The 22642-nt window shown below is 46.0% G+C and overlaps 3 protein-coding genes across 3 annotated transcripts; 2 read left to right on the top strand and 1 right to left on the bottom strand.

Annotated features, from left to right (window-relative positions):
• Positions 1-180: 180 nt before the first annotated feature.
• Positions 181-18237, top strand: LOC135072099 (EZH inhibitory protein-like). Its single transcript, XM_063966050.1, has 13 exons — positions 181-684; positions 1158-1390; positions 1589-1692; positions 3796-3949; positions 5400-5576; positions 6433-6742; positions 6783-6971; positions 7012-7164; positions 7253-7450; positions 8986-9138; positions 10620-10783; positions 12414-14040; positions 15037-18237. Exons 1-12 carry the CDS (start codon positions 476-478, stop codon positions 12710-12712), a joined length of 2343 nt encoding a protein of 780 aa, XP_063822120.1. The 5' UTR covers positions 181-475; the 3' UTR covers positions 12713-14040; positions 15037-18237.
• LOC135072098 (uncharacterized) lies at positions 12720-15296 on the top strand. Its single transcript, XM_063966049.1, has 6 exons — positions 12720-12856; positions 13034-13152; positions 13302-13448; positions 13598-13744; positions 13894-14040; positions 15037-15296. Exons 1-6 carry the CDS (start codon positions 12720-12722, stop codon positions 15294-15296), a joined length of 957 nt encoding a protein of 318 aa, XP_063822119.1.
• Positions 18238-18418: 181 nt separating the features above from the next.
• Positions 18419-21076, bottom strand: LOC135072097 (uncharacterized). Its single transcript, XM_063966048.1, has 3 exons — positions 21059-21076; positions 20450-20611; positions 18419-19654 (listed from the first exon to the last, which is right to left on the bottom strand). The coding sequence occupies exons 1-3, from the start codon at positions 21074-21076 to the stop codon at positions 18419-18421; spliced, it is 1416 nt and encodes a 471-aa protein (XP_063822118.1).
• Between the last annotated feature and the right edge of the window lie 1566 nt (positions 21077-22642).

Below are 22642 nucleotides of genomic sequence, written 5' to 3'. Positions count from 1 at the left end.
GGTTACGATTTTTGCCATGTTGGAAATCATATAGTTGAACGATGGTAGCGCCCCCCTGTCATTGAGTTTGGTGGGACAGTTCAGCGTGGGTCATCTATAAACAAAACGTTGTCAATTTTTGTTCTCTGTTACATGCCCTATTTGAGCAACAGTGCAATCTCATTGGCTGTTCTTTGTTTGTGCCTTGGCAAAATGGAAAATCGAAAACTTATGTCAATGAAAACGAATTAGATTTTTGGCAGGTTTGTGGTGTAGGATTTTCGGTCGAATTGTATTCGTTTGGGATACTTTCCTCTATTTTGTGTTTTATAAATGATTACAATCGGTGATTATTCAATATTATTTCCAAGTTCATCAATAAAGTAATCATTAGCGTGTCCTAGAATATGTTGAAAAACAAGTGTGACGTCACAAACTCTATCAGCTGAGGTGTCGAAGGAAGGGTTTTATAGGATTGAAGGGCAAAACAAACAAGATGGGTGGTGCGGTGAGCTCCGGGCGCGACAACAATGAGCTGATCGACAACTTGATGGGCGGCAACTACATCCGCACGCGGAGCGTGGAGCGGGTGTTCCGCGCGCTGGACCGCGCCGACTACATGACGCCCGAGAACCGCGACCAGGCCTACAAGGACCTGGCCTGGCGCAACGGGCCCTTACACATGTCAGCCCCGTGTATTTATAGGTACATGTAACGTTTTATTATAAACGAATTATGGCAATTCTACCCCAGTACATTATTTATTGATTTCGTTGTTTTTCACGCTCTTGCATGAACGCACAATCCTTGAATCATGAATTAAACAGTTTTTATCCATCACTATAATCTTTCTATAGAACATCCACCAAGAATATCCACCAAGAATATCACAGAAGTATTGAAATTTTTGTAACTACCCCCACTACAACACATTTATTCTTCTTTTTTTTTATAAAACAAGCAATTACTTAAAAGATAGTTACTTTTGGTTTATAACTTCATATACCGTGTAATGGCTATGCTCACGTGACATTGGCAAACGTGGAAACACAATAGCCATAGAGGAGAAGAAGAAGAAGTAGTTACTTTTGCAATAAAAATTATGTTTTTTGCTGTTTTGTTGCTTGTTTGCTGAAATTGTAAATGTATATTTTAGTCCTGTATACTTTGGTCCTCAGTGAAGTGATGGAAGGACTGGAGTTGCGGCCTGGCCTGTCCTTCCTCAACGTGGGTTCAGGGACAGGCTACCTCAGCACGCTTGTGGGCCTTATCCTCGGCTCGGGAGGCATAAGTCACGGTGTGGAAGTCCATCCGATAGTGTTGGAATATTCTATCAAGAAGATGAGCCAGTTTTTGGAGAACTCTCCAAATGTGGATGAGTTTGACTTTTGCCAGCCCAAATTCTATGGCGGTAAGTTGCAATTCAAGGTTTGACATTTTGAGATGTTATTAATGGTTTATCTTTCAAACAATAACTTAAACACAAGTACAGTAACAATAATTTCATTAAATTAAAACTCAGTTAAATTACGTTGATCATTAAAGTTGACAAATAATGAAACAGTGATGTTTTTTCAGGAGTAATGTTGAGTGTAACTTTACTCGTCAGGTAATGGCCTGTGCCTGGCCCCGCTGCAGGCGCCCTACGACCGCGTGTACTGCGGCGCCGGCTGTCCTGAAGAGTACCAGAACTATTTTAAACAGCTCATTAAGGTATTACTGATTGGCCAAAATGAAAAGGTATTATTGTCCTCTTGCGACGACAGTGTCACATCTCCTATGTTAATCTAATTGAAGATGTCACACTGTCGTCACAAATGGACGCTATGTACTAAATTCTGTCAATATCACCACACCATTATCTTTTATTACTGTAGGTATGATACATACATATTTTGTGGTTTTAGAGATTCATTAATTTTTTGTGAACCTGGCTTTAGGCTCCATGTCTTTCTTGATTACATTAACATCTATCATATTGATTATTCTCTGGTTTTGTAGCAAATAGTAGTTCAAATCCTGGGTGTATTTCATGGGTAAAATGTAGATTATCTTTGAAAGGTTTTATAAATATAAAACGGGAAATGGTATAGGTTTAGCATCAAATTATGTCCAATCAGCACTGAGACAATGTGGTGAAGTATGGCCTAAGCCAACCCACAGATAGGTTCAGGCTAGTGCCTTGCAGTGGCCTTACTTTGCTTTGCTTTTACAAATATAATGTGCATGTATAAATAATATGTTTTCATCTATAATCAGATATTATCTATGTACAATACAGTACATATTGCTGTGTGTTATTGTTTGGTATTGTCAACATGCTGTTATCATTCTACTGAATTGATAATGCCCCTTGTCTTGGCATAGCTTTGTTTATTGATTACTATTACTGCCTGTGACTTCGGCCGCGTGGGTCAGTTAATTTTTATCACGCCTCCCGATTAAATACAGATATAATTATGTCGCAAGGCGAGATTTACATAATGAATGATAATTCAACAAAAGATAATATTTGTAGGTATGCAAAACTACGCCATTGCCAACTGATTTAGTTATATTTGTTCTCTACCTGAATAATAAGATTTGCGCATTTAATGCGTATTACATTATGACATTCATCACAGGATTCAATTAGGGCTATCGTTTTTATACTTAACAGTTGGCACCCCTGGCGATTGACAGGACCTTACTCTACAGTGGCGCCATCTTGATGAGTGCAAATGCGATAGTCCTCCTACCACTTTAGCGCTCACCAGTTGGTGCCACTGTCTTCGCTACTAGCAAGTGACAGGACCTTTCCTTACTATACAGTGGCGGTAATTGGTGAGCGCTAAAACGATAGCCCTCATTGTATCAGTATTTCCTAAAAAACACATAAAACATTCATCAGAATGATCTTGGCCTGGGTAACGTGACCACTCGCGTGCACGTGTGTTCCACTTTAAATTGAAGAGTTAGCTGCGCCTGCAATTTTATTCGTCGCCAATCGTTTTCCTGTCGGACGTCCAGTCAACCAAGACCTATTTATTTAAACGGGACTCCATGCAGTAGAGGGGTCAAGATACACCTCAAGATCTTCATCACTGATTTAAATGAAATGTACCCCAGATTTAAAATTGGTCAACGAACCATGAATCAGTGGAAATTTTATCTATACTAATATTATAAATGCGAATGTAACTCTGTCTGTTTGTCTGTCTTGCTTTCACGCCTAAACCACTGAACCGATTTTGATAAAATTTGGCATAGAGATAGTTTGAGTCCCGGGAAAGGACATAGGATAGTTTTTATCCCGGTTTTTGAAACAGGGACGCGCGCGATAAAGTTTTTCTGTGGCAGACAAAGTTCAACGCGGGCGAAGCCGCGGACGGAAAGCTAGTATAAAATATGTTTAGTACTTTTCGAATTCATTAGATGCATTTAGACAGAAATCTAAAAAGATCTTTTTTATCCCACCAACAAACATTACAGCCATGTTGCTGCATACTGTATGCACTCATTGATCCCAACTAAATGAAACAATTTTGTTCTTGTTCCATTCCAATTTACGCTTTCAGACTTCATTCGGTTAAAAGCTGTTTAGACAGAAGAGGCATGGATTAATTAACAGGATCAGGCCCCTCTTTCCCACTGGACACTTTGGGCACGTGCCCAGGGCCCCGCGACCGAGGGGGCCCCCGTCTGCTCGAAAGACCTTTCTCCAGATGATAAGGGGCCACCATTGATCCTTAAGTGCCCAGGGCCACTAGTAGGTTAAAGACGGCCCTGAACAGGATTGTTTAGTTTAACTAGTGATTCTGTTGTATTGTCTCGCAGGTCGGCGGTATCCTGGTGATGCCGCTGAACGACAACCTGATACAGGTGCGGCGCGTGGGCGACGCGGAGTGGGTGTCCCGCAGCCTGCTCAATGTGTCCTTCGCCACGCTGCGGGTGCCCACCAAGGAGGAGGCCGCGGATCTCATCAAATTGGGTAATTTCTCATTTGTAAATCATTAGCAGGCCTGTTCATCTCCGCGAGTTTACATCGAAAACAAAACACGCACGATGGCCCACCTACAGGATGCTATTCGACAAGGCCTCACATACGAGCGAACATTGACTCACGCACACGTATTCTTGTGTATGATGGAAGAAAATAAAGAAAATGGTGTACTAAATACTGTGCAGTATTTAGCTGCCTAAATTATAATAAAAATACAGAATGTACTTTTTTAAGTTGCCCATACACTGAGAGGTAAATAAGTAGTTAATATTACTCATGATAATTCATGCTAAATCATGTATTTCCTCCGCCATTTTCCGCAGTTTAGCACCTCACGTCACATCGTTCTACCGAAGTCAGCCCTATAGCTTCGGCGCAGTGCCGATCACTGACGTTTGTCAACAAAATGGTGCTTGACTCTTGAGACAGGCTAAATTACACCATATTGTTAATGACATTGAGCATAATTTTTTTTAAATACCTTCGCGAAGTAAAACTTCTGTACGTAGTACTTATTATTATTCTGTGTCATTAGCAAATTTTTATTTTCATTTTCTTTTCGTTCGATCGTTTCAGCCAAATGACGTCCACAGCTGGACAAAGGCCTCCCCAAAGTATTTCCACAACGACCGGTCATGCGCCGCCCGCGTCAAGTTACTTTCGCGATATAATTACTCCCGTATTCACAAACGATACTTGCTTAAGTCAAGCAGCAAATCGAACGCACAGCGTTTAATAGAGCTCTGTGATTGGTTCGTGTGTCACCCTGAGCGTCCACGCGCACTGTGAGACCTCATAGTAATGTTTGTGAATACGGGCGTTATTTACCTTATCGTCGGTCATCTTCTGGCCCGTAGTAACTAACTACTCGAGAACTTTTCTGCCTTGTAAATTTTCTTTTACTTAGGGGGCAATTAATTAGGGATTGGTCATTAAATTATACACGGACAGGCTTGAATCAAACTGGATGCAAGGAATGTCATTTTTTTGTACATAATACATACATAAATGGTACTTGAACGCAAGATCATATCTTGGGCTCTTTGGCACAAAAGCGTCTGCATCTGATCTCCGTAGTATGATCTGGCATCCGATTAATTAATCAGCCCTGTAAGTTGTCCGTCAGTGTCTACTGAAATAAACGAAATGAGGGCTTTTTCACGCCAGCCTTTCACATGTCTGTCGTCAGTCGTCCTACTACCCGTCCGCTTTAAGTTTGCCGCTGGCGATATGTCGTCACTCGAAGGAAAGCGTGTATATTTAAAACATTTTTTAATTATTATTATTAATAAAAATTGTGTATTTGCGTAAAATAAGACACATTAATTGCATTTAATCATTAACTAATTGCGTTTAATCGCGGTTGGAAGAGGGGAAGCGCATTCCACGGTTCGGCAAACTTAGCGCGAAAGGGTAGTAACATTTCTCCCTCCCACAGAGGAGCAGGCGCCGCCGAAGCTGCAGATCCTGGCGCGCGGCGTGATCCGCTCGGCGATGCGCGCCGGACTCACGCGGCGGCATCCCGAGCTGCGCGAGCCGCCGCAGCGCCCGCCGCCCGCCAAGAAGTCCTGCCCGCGCCGCATCTGCATACCCATCGAGGACGACAGCGACGTCGGTGAGGAAACTTCTGAGCTTGCTTCTGATCTCAACTGCGCCCGTGGGAACGTGTCGTAAAGTGAACTTAAGACCTATTCAGACCTAAGCGGTATTCGCTACCGTCTGCGGCAGAGAAAACCCAGTGGGTATGCGGTAATAATACTGTTCAGACCTAATCGGTATTCGCTACCGTCTGCGGCAGAGAAAACTCAGTGGGTACGCGGTAATAATACTGTTCAGACCTAATCGGTATTCGCTACCGTCTGCGGCAGAGAAAACCGCTCTAGCCGCGGTACTTGATACTAAATACCTGAGCGAAACCCACGCGGTATGTACCTCTACCCACAGCGGCAGCGAATATCGCTCAGGTTTGAATAGGCCTTTAATATGAGAAATGGTTGCACGAAACTTATTTTGAGAATCAAAGTTGTCACGTTATCGTTTAATTCAAAGGTTGAGTATCGATTTTTTTCGAATACGCAAACGATTCGAAGACGAAAATTGTTCATGCTAGAGGTACTGTACTTGATTACCACAGAAAGCACGTTATCGGCTGCCAGATTCTGTGTGTTGTTTTGGTTTTTTAAAAGTCACGAATAAAGTTTTGTGTTACGAGTGGATTCACATTTCACAATAGTCAAGCGGCGGCCGGATCGAACCCTCGTTCTTCGGATCACGAGTCGACACCTTTACCGTTCCGCTATCGTCGTTCACCAAGTTCAACTTGGTTGCCGGTCACCAAGTTTAAATAAGATTTTCAGTTTATGTTTACTCTAAATATCAGCGGGTGTCCATGGGCGACGGTAATCACTTCAACAGGTGATCCGTTTGCTCGTTTGCCTCCTGTCACATAAAAAAAAGTGTATTATTTCCAGAGGGCTTAAACGCACTACACGACCTGGACCGCGACGGCGGTGCGCGCGAAATGAACGCTCTCCTCAGCTTGGTACTGAGCATGGGCCAGAACCGCGTGGCCGGCGCGCTGCGCTTCGACCCGCTGGACTCGCCCGGCGACTCCTCCTCCGACGACGAGGACGACGACGTCGACCTGGGCGGCGACGACGACGATGACGGCGGTGACGGCGGCGATGGTGGCGGTGACGGTGGCGGCGGCAACAGTGAGAGCGTGCCCAGCGGGTCTGCGCCTTCTTCCAATGACACATCTTCGTCGGCCGATCGGCCCAGGTATGTCGATGATAAGCTAGTTTATTGTTAAGCTATTTAGCTTCAATCCGCTGGATTCCCCCGGTGACTCCTCCTCCGACGACGAGGACGACGACGTCGACCTGGGCGGCGACGACGGCGGTGACGGCGGCGATGGCGGCGGTGACGGCGGCGGCGGCAACAGTGAGAGCGTGCCCAGCGGGTCTGCGCCTTCTTCCAATGACACATCTTCGTCGGCCGATCGGCCCAGGTATGTCGATGATAAGCTAGTTTATTGTTAAGCTATTTAGCTTCAATCCGCTGGCTTCCTCCGGCGACTCCTCCTCCGACGACGAGGACGACGACGTCGACCTGGGCGGCGACGACGACGATGACGGCGGTGACGGTGGCGACGGCGGCGGTGACGGCGGCGGCGGCGGCAACAGTGAGAGCGTGCCCAGCGGGTCTGCGCCTTCTTCCAATGACACATCTTCGTCGGCCGATCGCCTTAGGTATGTCGATGATAAGCTAGTTTATTGTTAAGCTATTTAGCTTTAATCCGCTGGATTCCCCCGGTGACTCCTCCTCCGACGACGAGGATGACGACGTCGACCTGGGCGGCGACGACGACGACGACGGCGGTGACGGCGGCGATGGCGGCGGTGACGGCGGCGGCGGCAACAGTGAGAGCGTGCCCAGCGGGTCTGCGCCTTCTTCGAATGACACATCTTCGTCGGCCGATCGACCTAGGTATGTCGATGAAGCTAGTTTATTGTCTTGTTTCTTGTCTTCTTTCGACGACGATGTCGGTGGTGATGGCGGCAATGGGGGCACTGACGGTGACGGCAGCAGAAGGAGTGTGAAAGTACCTTGGAGGAGAGAAAAGTAGGAGGAGGACTAGTGCTTGTTTATCGAAATATTTCATTTGGTAAACGGGCTCTATACGATTACAGACTTGAGAGATGATACACAGCGAGCCAGAAAAGTGGCAGTCGAATTTGTATTAAACCGAATGTTACAAAATGTATTGTCTGGAGGCATTGACCCGCCGCGCCGTCGGCTCATCGTTCCAATTGTAAATTTATGTATTTATTCAAAACTTCAACTGAAAAGCGTTATCATTATGATTTCAGGAACGCGACTCCTGTCTTTGTTTGCAATAGTGGAATGCATTGATTTTTCAAATAAGTGTTTCGTGTTCCACTCTCATTATCATTTGGTTATATTGGCTGAAACATTCAATGTTTCGAATAAATAAACCCGAAGCAGTTGATCGTTACGTACGATATCTTTGCCTTCTAAATTTACAGGATTAAATACAAAAATGGAAAAAATATTAAAGACTATTTTTACGTTCGTTCTCTGTTAGCTGTTACAGTCAGCATCAAATAGTTCGTGACCCAAAGTAGTCAATGAGTTCGCAACACGTCTTTGTTACAAGGAATAACGTTGTGTTATCAACTTTTGGGCCACTTTGGGTCTCACGAACTATTTGTTTCTGACTGTAGTACAAATAGAATATTCCCCTAAAATTACTTTATCATCATCATTATCATCTCAGCCATAGGACGTCCACTGCTGAACATAGGCCTCCCCCAATGCTTTCCATGTTTTTATTTTTATTTATTTATTAGGTCTACCAACATTGTTACATAACAACATGTACACTTAAAAATAACAATTATGAACAAAGTTACAATGCAACAACAATTATAGGCTGACACAACATGCAATATAGATTCAATGCAGTTTGTTCCGAACCGCTCCATGCACACATAAAAGACATTTAATGTTGCCCGGTTGGTAGCGGTCTGCGTCCAGCGCCTTACATTAATAACTTTTTAAAAAAATAAAACCGACTTCAAATGCGTGAACACAAAAAAAACTAAAAATTGAAAATATTGCGTATAAAAAAGTTCATCCCCAATTTTCCACCCTTGGGGGTGAAATATTTTCTTCAAATTCGCATGAAACCACCCTTTTGATAATACCTATTCAACAAAAAAATAATCGTTCAAATTGATTTATAATCGGCGGAGATATTGCGTATAAAAAAGTTTATCCCCAATTTTCCACCCTTGGGGGTTGTTTTTTCTATTATTAAATTTAAATGGGACCACCCTTGAGGTATTGCCTATACGCCGAAAAAAGATTTGTTCAAATCGGTTCATAATTGGCGGAGTTATCGCGTAACAAACATAGAAAAAAAACATACGGGTCGAATTGAGAACCTCCTCCTTTTTTTGAAGTCGGTTGAAAATACTTATCCATCTCTAATTGTCCAGGGAGGCATCGACCAGCGACGAGAACCCCCGAGCCAACCCGCGCGCGCGGCGCGGCCTGCTCACGTTCGAGTTCCGCGACTCCGTGGTGGACCGCGCGCCGCCCACGCCGCCCGCCGACAGCCCCGGCGACCCCGCGCCCGACGACAACCCCAGGTGAGGGTTTAGTCAAATCAAATAAGTTTATTTGCAGAACAAAATGTCATGATAATACAGGTATACAGTATCTGAGTCAGTTCCAATTATGTTCTACCGGGGATTGTACCGGTGTGCAAATGTAATACAATAATATTATTGACTGATTAAATTAATTAAGAATATAAAAATTACAACAATTATGATCACAATGTCAAATTTTAATACCTACTCAAATAATAAATGTCAAATAATCGCTAATTATCATTAAAATACTCGTCAATACTGTAATAACATTTGCCAAGAAGCCATTTATTTATGTTATTTTTAAATACCCTAAGAGGCATATCTTTAAAATTGTTAGGCAGTTTATTGAAGATTTTGATCGCCATTAAAGGAGCGTTGCTTGCATAAAAATGTGAATTGCATTTCGGATAAAATAATCTATTTTTATGTCTTGTGTGCCTCTCTCAGAATGTCCAAGTCGCAAAACGTCCAAGTTGCGAAATGTCCAAGTCTTAAAATGTCCAAGTTGCGAAATGTCCAAGTCTTAAAAGTTCAAAGTTTCTAATAAAGTTTTTATTTCATAATTTCTTAAGACGACGTTTAAGGACGTCTTGCGACTTGGACATTTTGATACCAATTGACATTTTGCAAATTGGACATTCTGAGACTAAAGGCAGGTGAGGCCACGTGGCTAATTCGCTGTTTCATTACCTGGCTCCACTCTACACCGGACTTCGATCGTGCGTGCCATTACCACCACTAAAGTGCGGTCGCCGAGCAGATAGAATTTTGTCCAATGACCCCAAGCTACTCATCCTTATCGCTGGCGCGTGATTATATTGCTGTCGCGACTGTGCGTGCACGAACCAGTATGGCTATTTACGGAACTATTCCCACCTCTCGTTTCCACCGCTGCAACTCCTGTGTAGCCAGGATCTACAGCTTGACCGAAAATAAAAACCCAACTAGTGAAGCTACCGGCTATTTATGCGATGCAGAACCCTAAAAAGAAGGCGCTGAGTGGAGACATACCACTAACCATACTTGATTATTGAGACTGTCTGAACAGTTTCTATCGATTACAATGCACAGCTGCTCTTTCTGGTATACATCCGACATTAGCGGGACAACGAGCGGGAACTCTTATTTATTCTTGACGTTTGTAGTTGATTTCTGTCAGTTTAATTATGTAATTATTTTACCAATGGTCCGTGACCCTCACTCGGCATGGGGCACACTGAAAACCAGCGCCGTGGCCTTCGTCACCGTGGGCCACGGCATATGCTGAGTGGGGTCCCGTTGCAGTGGGCATCTTGTTGGTGGGTGGGTGGCACTGCTCAGTTTACTCTTGTTTTTACTTTTTTTTTCTTGTTCCATTATTATGTGCCACTGTCATGTCTATGTAATTGCCTGTATTTGTGTGATGTCCATTGTAATAAATGTATCTTTCTTTCTTTCTTTCTAATTGTTGTGACTAACCGTTCCCTCGTTCGCAGGTCGGGCCCGTCGCACGCGCCGGACGACCCGGACGAGAGCCCGGGCGTGCCGGCCGAGGTGGAGATCTACCTGGGCAAGTCCAGCCGCGCCGGGCCCTCCTCCATGGACTGGGAGCCGGCCGCTTCCAGCGCCGACGAGAGCGAAGACGAGCCCGCGACCAAAGGTTAGGCCGCGTTTGTTAATGAGGGCTATCGTTTTTATACTTAACAGTTGGCACCCCTGGCGATTGACAGGACCTTACTCGCGGCGCCATCTTGATGAGTGCAAATGCGATAGTCCTCCTACCACTTTAGCACTCACCAGATGGTGCCACTGTCTTCGCTACTAGCAAGTGACAGAACCTTACTCTACAGTGGCGCTAACTGGTGAGCGCTAAAACGATAGCCCTCATTAATAGCTGCGTCGAAACCGGGCGCATGGACTCGCGAGCTAAGCTTGTCATCCTGCTCACTCTAGAACAGGGTGAGCAGGATGTCAAGCGTGCTTCGCGAGCTGATGCGCCCGGTTTCGACGCAGCTATTAACATTGTCGAAGTATTCCTAAGACCTCCCCAAAACTAGCGTCGAACATTCGATCCGGTGTTCGGCAACCATTCAGTATTGCGCCACGTCGACGTTGCGTGAGCACTTCTTTTACGGGAGATGGCGCTCGAAAAACGCTAGAGAGCGATCCTTATGGGCCCTTGTAAACCACGTTTCTTTTTAGGTGAAGTCTTTTACTATGTTCCACACCACATGTACCACATTTTACTATGTTTTAGTGTTGCCGAACTATGGATAGTAAAACTATCGTTTTCATTCGAAAAAGCCTTCTCCATCGATAGGCCTATCGATAGTATCGATACTGTCGATACTATCGATACTATCGATAGCACAAAACGAGGCAATACTATTAATTATGTGCAATACTATCGATACTATCGATAGTATTGTTGCTCGTGAAGAATAAACTATCGATAGTATCGATACTATCGATAGTATTGTCGCTTTTGAATAAAAAGCTATCGATACTATCGATAGTATCGATACTATCGATTGTTCTAGACTATCGATAGTCTGTAAATTTGCAATAGTATTGGGTATGTTTAAATTCATTTTTACAATATTTCAAATGTTTCGCTTGACTTACCAACTAACATAATAACTAAAAATAATGATCTCACTTGTATTTAAAACTACCTGCATTAGTTAAGTACGGCAAATAAAATGTATTGCCAATTTTGGAAGCATATTATTATAATTAAATGTTATGGTTAACTATATGAAATAATTCAAGTATTCCAATAACCCTATTGTTGTGCCTATTGACTATTATACCCAAATATTGTAAACGATACTATTGTAAATTGCCAAACTATCGATAGTCTAGAACAATCGATAGTATCGATACTATCGATAGTATTGATAGCTTTTTATTCAAAAGCGACAATAATATCGATAGTATCGATACTATCGATAGTTTATTCTTCACGAGCAACAATACTATCGATAGTATCGATAGTATTGCACATATTCAATAGTATTGCCTCGTTTTGAGCTATCGATAGTATCGATAGTATCGACAGTATCGATACTATCGATAGGCCAATCGATAGTCTTGCGATAGTTTGACTATCGATAGACTATCGATAGTCTATCGATAGTCGACTATCGATCGGCAACACTACTATGTTTGTGTTTGTAAAATTTTATAAATACCTATATTTAGCCAGGGTCTAAGTAGCTCAAATGAAATCGATTTTTTTCAAGTCATTTTAAAAATGAAACGATTAATAAAACGTATGTCTTTCGCAGACGATCAAAAGCGGCAGAAGCTGGACAGCGGCATCGGCGAGGAGACCACACCTAGCAGCGAGGCGTCCCCCTCCCACCCGCGCGACGAGTCCGACGCCTCCCGGCCCGACGACAGCCTGACGGACGACGTCGACGACCGGCAGTCCAGTGAGTGTTGTATGTTGTGTGCTGGACAGCGGCGTCGGCGAGGAGACCACGCCCAGCAGCCAGGCGTGTCCCTCCCACCCGCGCGACGAGTCCGACGCCTCCCGGCCCGACGACAGCCTGACGGACGACGTCGACGACCGGCAGTCCAGTGAGTGTTGTATGTTGTGTGCTGGACAGCGGCGTCGGCGAGGAGACCACGCCCAGCAGCCAGGCGTGTCCCTCCCACCCGCGCGACGAGTCCGACGCCTCCCGGCCCGACGACAGCCTGACGGACGACGTCGACGACCGGCAGTCCAGTGAGTGTTGTATGTTGTGTGCTGGACAGCGGCGTCGGCGAGGAGACCACGCCCAGCAGCCAGGCGTGTCCCTCCCACCCGCGCGACGAGTCCGACGCCTCCCGGCCCGACGACAGCCTGACGGACGACGTCGACGACCGGCAGTCCAGTGAGTGTTGTATGTTGTGTGCTGGACAGCGGCGTCGGCGAGGAGACCACGCCCAGCAGCCAGGCGTGTCCCTCCCACCCGCGCGACGAGTCCGACGCCTCCCGGCCCGACGACAGCCTGACGGACGACGTCGACGACCGGCAGTCCAGTGAGTGTTGTATGTTGTGTGCTGGACAGCGGCGTCGGCGAGGAGACCACGCCCAGCAGCCAGGCGTGTCCCTCCCACCCGCGCGACGAGTCCGACGCCTCCCGGCCCGACGACAGCCTGACGGACGACGTCGACGACCGGCAGTCCAGTGAGTGTTGTATGTTGTGTGCTGGACAGCGGCGTCGGCGAGGAGACCACGCCCAGCAGCCAGGCGTGTCCCTCCCACCCGCGCGACGAGTCCGACGCCTCCCGGCCCGACGACAGCCTGACGGACGACGTCGACGACCGGCAGTCCAGTGAGTGTTGTATGTTGTGTGCTGGACAGCGGCGTCGGCGAGGAGACCACGCCCAGCAGCCAGGCGTGTCCCTCCCACCCGCGCGACGAGTCCGACGCCTCCCGGCCCGACGACAGCCTGACGGACGACGTCGACGACCGGCAGTCCAGTGAGTGTTGTATGTTGTGTGCTGGACAGCGGCGTCGGCGAGGAGACCACGCCCAGCAGCCAGGCGTGTCCCTCCCACCCGCGCGACGAGTCCGACGCCTCCCGGCCCGACGACAGCCTGACGGACGACGTCGACGACCGGCAGTCCAGTGAGTGTTGTATGTTGTGTGCTGGACAGCGGCGTCGGCGAGGAGACCACGCCCAGCAGCCAGGCGTGTCCCTCCCACCCGCGCGACGAGTCCGACGCCTCCCGGCCCGACGACAGCCTGACGGACGACGTCGACGACCGGCAGTCCAGTGAGTGTTGTATGTTGTGTGCTGGACAGCGGCGTCGGCGAGGAGACCACGCCCAGCAGCCAGGCGTGTCCCTCCCACCCGCGCGACGAGTCCGACGCCTCCCGGCCCGACGACAGCCTGACGGACGACGTCGACGACCGGCAGTCCAGTGAGTGTACAATATTACTTCAACTCGGTCAAGTTAATTGCGCACCTGACAGCCGTGACGTCACATCGGCGCTCCAGTACGGACGTGTCGAACGCGGGGAGGTGTGCGGGTGAGTACGTGAGAGAATCGCATTCCAGCGAGGTGCGCAGTGAACTCGATCAGGTTTTATACGCGTAATTAGTTTTAGGGCGATTTTCTTCAATCTAGGGCAATTAAATGAGGGCTATCGCAAATGTTCTCACCAGATGGCGCAGCTGTAGAGTAAGATACTGTCACTTGCTAGTCGCTAAGACAGTGGCGACAACTAGTGAGCGCTGAATCGGTATGGCCATACGGTATCGCATTTGTTTGAACTCACCAGGATGACGCTACCATAGTGAAAAGTACTGTCAGTGGTGCCTACTGTTAAGTGTAAACACGTTGGCCCTCATTGAAAGCCGCCGATTGTATATTAGTACTTTTTGTGTGCATGTAGACCTCTACTTTGAAAGCATTTAAATTATTTACATACCTATTTGTAGGTCTTTATTATGAAATAATACTCTAGTATGAATCTTTGCTCAATAGATTTTTTTAAGCTCAAATTCGAATTGAGCAACATGAAGCAATAAAGAACGAGAATTTGAATAATTTCAAATGTACTTCAGATTTTTATGCTCTGTCCCATTATAATATGATATGTCAATGTTATTCCTCCCGTGCCGCTCCCATACCTAAAGTACTTACTAACCGTTCGCACTAAGTTTGCCGGTCCGTAGAATGCGCGTTCCCTCCCCCAACCGCGATTAAACGCAATTAGTTAGTGATTAAACGCAATTAATGTGTATTATTTTACGCAAATACACAATTTTCATCAATAATAATAAATAAAAAATATTTTAAATATAATTTGATAAAGTTATAGACGCTTGCCTTTGAGTGACGTCATATCGCCAGCGGCAAACTTAAAGCGAACGGATAGTACTCGACTTATAATGACTTATGTATGTTCCTTAGGCCGGCGGCGTATGCAGAAACGCGGGCGCTGGCAAAGCGCGCGCTCGTCGACGTCAACAGAACGCTCGGACCGCGGGGGCTCGCCGCCAGCCGCCGCGCGCCGCCGCTGCAAGCGCCGCGCTCACGACCTACAGCCGCCGCCCTCGCGCGACGCGCGCCGCGTGCGTCTCTCGCTCGCCATGAAGCGCGGCGTCAAGGAGCTGCCGCTGCCGCACGCGCTCAAGAAGTTCGTCAACCTCGGCCGCTGCTTCGAGTTCTAGGTTAGCGAGTGGCGGCGGCTGGGCTTGCACGAAATCGACTAAACCCCGGTCCGTGAGCACGTAGAATTTTGTCCAATGACCCCTAGCTACCCATCCTTATCGCTCGCGCGTAATTATATTGAAAGAAAGAAAGAAAGAAACATTTATTGCCATGGACATCACAGAAGACAAAAGATGTAAATAATAGAAAAAAAAGTAAATAAGACATAGGTGACATAAAACATACAATGAAAGTGAAAGTAAAACTGAGCAGTGCCACCCTGTCGCACAGCGATGTCCATCGCAATGGGATCCCACTCAGCATATGCCATGGCCCCCGGTGAGGGAGGCCACGACGCTATTGCTATCGCGACTGTGCGACTGGCACCCGCAGTGAGTGTGCGAGCGCGATAGCAACATAATTACGCGCGAGCAATAAGGATGGGTAGCTAGGGGTCATTGGACAAAATTCTACGTGCTCACGGACCAGACTATATCTGTTGAGGCGCTCGAAATCGCTCGTGCTGTCGATGGCGCTGACGATATTGGATAGTATCGACGATTTACTATCAATAGTTTCGACCTAGTTTTACTATACTGTCGACAGTCAAAGTCAAAGTCAAAATTTCTTTATTTGTTTGGACTAATAAATAGTTCTTACAAATCGTCATTTTGCTCTTAAGGAGCCTCTACATGTCTCATAATCTTTTTACCCTACCAGCGCTTCGAGACCAACATTTGGCAAGTGCTGAGAAGAAGCGCCGCAACAAACTCAGTCACCACTGTCTGCCGGTTAATATAAATAAATAGAAATAGTAGTAGTAGGTACATTCGATTCAGGAGCAGTTCACTGAATTTACCATGCATTATCAGTGGTGTCGATAGTATGAGTGATTTGGAGCCCTTCCATAGGCTATCGATACTCGATATATACGCAAGCCCAGCGGTGTCGTCGGTGATCCGATGTCTGAAGGGTGCCCAGAAACTGTTGCTGCCATAATATAAGTTATCTAGAACGCAACTTCAACCCTTCCCAAGGCTGAGGCTATATAGTTGCCGCATTTTGAACCCTATTGACCGGAGACAATAAGGCTTAAAAACGTTCAAGGGTTGAATATTATAATATCTCGCATCATCCAGCAATACTGAGTATTAAGTCTTCCTACCGGACTCGCTTACCGGTTCCTGTGAGTCATGAATAGTATTAAGGTGATTTGCACTACATGCGCCCTTCGACATATAAAAGGCTGGATGACCATCGCACTGCATAAGGCGGGTTCTGATAGTCCTCAATAGGAGAATGAGTGCCACTCCTGTCTGTAGCCGAAGGCTGATGTATGTAGCAGACGGGATTCGACTGAATGAAAAGCTATTGAGAGGGTGTTTGTTTCGAAGAATGTCGATTACATTACTCTGCTGATTCGGTGCAAACGCCCTCCGGATGCGTTGCAGGAATGATGTGTAAATATTTTGTCGCGATGGGTACTTTTATATGTGACGGGTGGGACAGTTCCGTTCTGCATTCGCGACTCGTTGCCGGCAGTCGCTATCATAAAGTAACCAATGTGATTGACCATTATAAATTAGTTCCTTTAAAAGCGATTCGAACGACAAGTCGAGTTTGTGTATGGGAATGTCGTGATTTACTGCGATTCTTGTAGTTTAGTCGCGTTATAGGTAGCCGTCGTGTGACGTCACGCTGGACACTGTTATGACATTAGTTAGATCTGTGACACTGCGTGTCTCATTTTACGGTGTTTATCAAATTATAATATTAATCACTATGAAATTAATGTAGCCATAATGAATAATTTTAACTACTACTTACATGCGACGATGTTTAATCGTGCTAAGTCTTACAAAATGTTAGCTTGAGTAAAATGACCGACTGATCTGACTTTTTGCGAAGAGTTTTAGGGAATAGTAATAAGAAATATAAACAGCCGTAATTTTAGTAATTTTATAATATTGCATGTAATCCCGGTATACTAGTTTCCAGCGTGACACCGCTCGGCATCGAGTCAAGATTCTAGTTACATAATTAACCTAGTCATTGCTAAGTAAATATTTATTCTCGTTGTACATATTTGCGATATATAATTAGTTTTCTTTCTGTATATCGAATTTGCTGCAGTAAATCGATACTTAGCAATCGCTCAGTTAATAATTTCGTAGGTTATGAATTGATTTATCGGCCCGGAGTCGTGCCGGGTTTAGTTGTCAATGGTTAATGTTCATTTGTTAAGTTCATTTTGAAGTATAAACGGTCAAGTGCAGTTGCAAGAAGTTGCATACCATGAGTAAGCAAAGCGATATTCGGTTGGATTTAATCGATATTTTTGCATCGTGGACCTTTTTGATGCATTATTTATCGAGTCACTTCAAAGATTTCAATCGGCTGAGTGACTTGCCATTTGAACTATGAACAAGTTTCACGGCGCCGCAGTCGGCACGGCTCCGGGCCGATCTATGTTTATATTATTATGATAACGTTTGGTGTAAATACTGTCTTTTGTTTTTGTTGCAACTAATATATAATTTTATTGTGAGAGTTACTGTTTTATGTCTGTGAATTTATGAATTTATATTTTGTTCGGAGCTATCGATCACATTTTCGTATACTTCATAAGAAATCCAAAATCTAATATGTGCCTTTGGGGATTCTTCTGGAGTGTACCGCACCACATTGATATTTATCAGTGAAAAGTGACGCAAAATATATATTTAGTTACTACTATCTAAACGTACGAGCGAGAGAATGCGTGTTATATTTAAAGTAAAATTAATACGAAGTATATTTAACTTTGCAGTTTTACAATCGTTTAGCCTACTTGATACATAATCAATTCGAGTTAGTAATATTAAGGACATACAGTTTCGTAACGCTAAGCGCGTACCGGTTAGACTACGGCATCTTGTATCCGAATGTTAAGGTGGACTCAATAAAACAGTCATTTTCAAATCGGTTTATGTCATTTATCTATCCTTAGTGTAAAAAATGTATACCTCAATAAATATATTTTATATTCAGGTGAGTATTCACGCGGTGGGTGCTCATCGTGTAGCATATTTACATCGGTGTTCCGTTTAATGTACAGTGTCTATCTTTCTATTTATAACGTGCGAAGGGGCCTCCCGGCGCGCTAGCACCACTTGCCGGCGTGCACAAGAGACGCGCGCGGCGCGTGGTGGTCTGGATACAGGTCGTCGGCGGCGGGCGCGCTGAGCCCGTGGAGCAGCTTGCGCGCGGGCCGCGGCGTGGCGCGCGCCGGGTCCCGCAGCCGCTCGCGCGACCAGCGCTCGGCCGCGTGCGAGCGCTTCACGGGCCGCTTGTCCTCGCGCGCCTCCGACGGCGGCCTGCTCGCCGCGTCTGACTCGCCGCCGTTGACGAGCGAGTGCGCGCTGCGAGCCTTGTGCAGCGACAGCCGCAGCGGCTTGCGAGGCGGCGTGGGCCGGCAGCGCGCGTCCCGCTCGTCGTGCTTCTTGTAGTGGCTCGCGCGCGTGGAGCAGCTCTCGGAGCCGTAGTCGATCCGCGGCGAGCTGCCGTACACGTCGCCGTTGGGGAAGTCGGAGCACTCCGACTCGAACTCGGACGACTTCGCGCTCCGCGAGTGCAGTTTCGACGACCTCCGGCTGGACTTGTGCGCGTTCTCCAGAACTTTGCCGTCTATCCTGTGGTACATGTAGTGTTTCTCCGTCTCGACCACCTGGACGTCCTCGGCGCTGTCGTTCTTCTTCATCTTCCGCATCCTCTGGGACCTCTTCAGCTGCTCGATGATCGAGAGCGTCTTCCGTTCGGCCCAGTTGGTCTTCTTGATGCTCTCCTCTATTCGATCCGCGGCCTTCTTGATTTCATAATGCCGGGGGTCGCACGCGCCGACGTTCGAGTGGGAATCCCGCACGTCGAGGTCACTGTCGGATCTAAAGTATTCCTCGCCCTTGGACCTGCTCAGCCGTTCGGACTTCATGCGCTGTTTTTCTATGTGTCTTTGGTTGCGTTCGATCATCCGGATCGCGGCGTCGGTCTCGGCGCTGTAGTCGACGGCGCCGTGGATGCAGTGGTGGGAGAGCGAGTGTCGCATGCGGCCCGCGCGATGCTCGAGGCTGTGGGAGCTGTGCGACCTGTGGTTCGGTGGAGGCGACGCGCCGGACGCGTTAGACCTGGGCCTCATAAGCGGCAGGTTGGCCTCGGCGCCGTCAAGCCCGGGCAGCTTGGCGACGATGGCGGTGATGTCGGGCCCCTTCTGGAACACCTGCACCTCGGACTTGGGGCTCTGCTTGCACTTGGCCGGCGGCTCGGAGGTGATGTTGATGTTGGTGACGTTCTTCTTGGTCTTGTTCACTGTTATGCAGCTGTCGTTGCTGCTCACCGGTTGAAGCTGGAATGAGAAAACATAGCTTGTGTTGTTAACCAATATTTAGCGCCCTCTATTTACTTGAGCAACTGTAAAGCGCCATCTGTGGTTCTTCTTCCTTTCTTACTGAACTACCGGGGATCGGGACAAACTAATTCATACAATAATAATTTACAAGTGAAGTATCTAATATCGTTATTAGATAATAGGAACTTGATATTTCATTCGGCAAGACAAAGAAGACACGAACAACGTCCTGATGTCGAGCGTAGGGCTCTCGCATCTGCTGTAATGATAGAAGAAACATCTAAAGGTCATAGCAGACTTTCAACTTGGAAAGGGATCAACATACCGTATCGCCTTTTTCGAGCTGTCATCGCCTTTCGCGCGCTGTTAATCGCGAGGCGAAGCGTTTAAATTACGGCGCGGTTAAGTGTGCATTGCAGATAGAGTTTCACACACAGAATACTGACCGCCTTCAGTTGGTACGGTTACGATACCTTTCCGGATTGATAAATGTGCTACGTCCTTGACTTACATTTGTCGGCCGTTTGGTGTAGTGGTTCAGAACGGACTACTATGCCGAGAGGTCCCGGGTTCGATTCCCGGCCGGGCAGAAATTGAAATGATGAATTTTAATTTCTGTGACGGGTCTGGGTGTGACTATGTATAATATTTATGTATTTAAAAAAAAAGTATATAAGTAGTATATCCGTTAAGCTAGCACCCATAACACAAGCATTAAGTTGCTTACTTTGGGGCTAGCTGGCGCTGTGTGAAATTGTCCAAAGATTTATTTATTATTTATTATTATTATACCTGTGTGTGGCTGGCTCGCATCTCGGCGACCTGGTCCTCGAGGTAGGAGATGCGGTGCGTGAGGCGCGTGTTGTCGGCGCGCAGGCCCTCCTTGGCGCGCTCCGCCTCGTCGGCCGCGGCGCGCAGCGAGCCCAGCTCGGCGCGAAGCGACGCTGCCTCGTTCTGGAAGTGGTTGAGAGATTATTGAGTCTATGTTATTCAGATGACTGACTGAAAGGAAGGCTGTGTGTGACTCAATAGAAGATGGAAAGCGATGAGTATTCTCTTTCTGACAAAATCAAGAAATAGAGTTCGGCCTGGAGGTGTAGCTCCATAGACTGTTAGTCATTTTACGCTTGGTACATGCCTGTTTGCAGCTTACACACAAAATAATGACATGGGAAGAAGGTAGTTCTTATGCTTCAACCCAACCAAAGCGTGCAGATCGCCATCGCCGGTGCGATCAAAGGCCAATGACAGGCCGCGCGACCTATGACAGTTCACGCGACCTGTCATTGGCCTTTGATCGAGACGTGATCGCGCCGGCGATGGCGATCTGCACGCGTTGGTGTGGTAGAAGCTTTAGAGGAGGTCATGAAATAAGAAAACTACATCAATACCGAAGAATACCGAAAATTGGCAGACCATGTTTTGATATCCCTACTTAATTATAACTTTATTAATTGGATTTTACTGCAACTACATAACAGTTTCAGTGGCATAGCACTGTCCTATACATACCTGTGTGAACGCAGGTTGCGGGTTATGCGCGTGCGCCGCCAGTGCCCGCAACACGACCAGCTTGGCGGGGTTGCCGGCGCTTACGGCGCGCTGCAGCTCCTCCTGGCTCCGGCACGATAGCACCGACGTGCCGTTCACTTCTATTAGCCTGGGGACAAATAGTCATAGTCAAAACCTACAACATAGCAAGTTCAATATCATATGGTGTACCCCAGGGATCGATCCTCGGTCCTTTATTGTTACTTATTTAAATATGCAAACCACAATTTTATAGTGTTCCGGCACCTCCTCAGTTAACGGTGATAAGATAACATAATTGTTAACCATAACTTCCAGTGTTTTATACACTGTAAATTGCTTTTGCCGGAAAAAATAAAACTATAGTAAGAACTATTATAACTATTAAAAGTTAATTGTGTATTATGATGAGACACGAACGAAAGAGAAATCGCATGTTACATTAGTGTTAACTGCCTCATCGCGCATAAGTCCGCGCACCATTTGCCTTCGTCGTAGTTACGATCTGTGCAATAATTACAGGCTCCCACGCAGATAATGCTGCTGAATTCACTAACGCTGCAAAATAGTAATTGTGTAAAAAGATCGTTTTCGTGATAAGATATTATCACTACTTACAACTTTTGTTTTGATTACGAGTTTAGTCTACGAGAGCTAAAACTGTTCCGGATGAGCAAATTTCGTTCTAGTTAAAGCTTTTTTTTTGCATTTTGTACCGACATTATTAAAAAATCAACTCTTCTACACAATCTCACGATCTACATACAAATATTAAAACCGGTAGCTATATACAATATCATTAGGCCTAAGTTTATAAATAAAAGAAAGTATAAAATAAGTAGGTAATCAAGTTTTTTGTCATTGTCACTCAATATAAAACATGATTTGCCGATATAAATCACGCCAATTAATTTTCAACATATAAAAAATATTCGTTAAATCGAACGTCTCAGTGATAAATCAATATATTTTCTGCCTTCCACTTTCACACTCATGTTTACGTAATTAGTTTTTATATTGAAACACATCAACGTAATCAGTGGTTGATTAAAAAACGTTGGGAACCGCGCCTCATTATTGTCAAACGCTCGCGACTTCATAAATCCCAATAACAAATTGCTCACTCCTTTTATGCACCGGCTCCGACTAAATGTGGATAATTGCTGTGTGAATACCCTAGGGTGAGCACTGGGGACTGATCACCAGCTCGTAAAAAGTACATTTATAATCCAATTCGCCCCTTAGCCGCTCCTACGGGGTAATTGATGTATTCAAGACACGTCACATAAACTTACAAGGAATACTCTAAATAAATAGCAACAATTAACTTGTTTATGTAACTTGCTAGAATTTACATCTACTGCCTACCAAACTCGACTTTATTTTTTACTGGCCTAGGTTAGTCGCACACTTTTTATATGCAAGCAAGATGTAGGTATTTTACTATTGTAATAT

This window comes from Ostrinia nubilalis, chromosome 5 (assembly GCF_963855985.1).
Source record: "Ostrinia nubilalis chromosome 5, ilOstNubi1.1, whole genome shotgun sequence".
Lineage (NCBI taxonomy): Eukaryota > Metazoa > Arthropoda > Insecta > Lepidoptera > Crambidae > Ostrinia > Ostrinia nubilalis.
The sequence above is the reverse complement of the archived record's forward strand: the minus strand, read 5'-3'. Positions and strand labels throughout refer to the sequence as shown.

What these genes read in the sequence shown, in the direction of transcription:
- LOC135072099 (XM_063966050.1), top strand. Translation starts at nt 476, where the DNA reads ATGGGTGGTGCGGTGAGCTCCGGGCGCGACAACAATGAGCTGATCGAC. An exon ending in TCGTCGGCCGATCGGCCCAG is followed by an intron (nt 6,743 to 6,782) that starts GTATGTCGATGA and finishes TAAGCTATTTAG; the next exon opens with CTTCAATCCGCTGGATTCCC. An exon ending in GCGCCCGACGACAACCCCAG is followed by an intron (nt 9,139 to 10,619) that starts GTGAGGGTTTAG and finishes CCTCGTTCGCAG; the next exon opens with GTCGGGCCCGTCGCACGCGC.
- LOC135072098 (XM_063966049.1), top strand. Translation starts at nt 12,720, where the DNA reads ATGTTGTGTGCTGGACAGCGGCGTCGGCGAGGAGACCACGCCCAGCAG. An exon ending in CGTCGACGACCGGCAGTCCA is followed by an intron (nt 13,153 to 13,301) that starts GTGAGTGTTGTA and finishes CCGGCAGTCCAG; the next exon opens with TGAGTGTTGTATGTTGTGTG. An exon ending in CGTCGACGACCGGCAGTCCA is followed by an intron (nt 13,449 to 13,597) that starts GTGAGTGTTGTA and finishes CCGGCAGTCCAG; the next exon opens with TGAGTGTTGTATGTTGTGTG.
- LOC135072097 (XM_063966048.1), bottom strand. An exon ending in TGCGAGCCAGCCACACACAG is followed by an intron (nt 19,655 to 20,449) that starts GTATAATAATAA and finishes TTCTCATTCCAG; the next exon opens with CTTCAACCGGTGAGCAGCAA.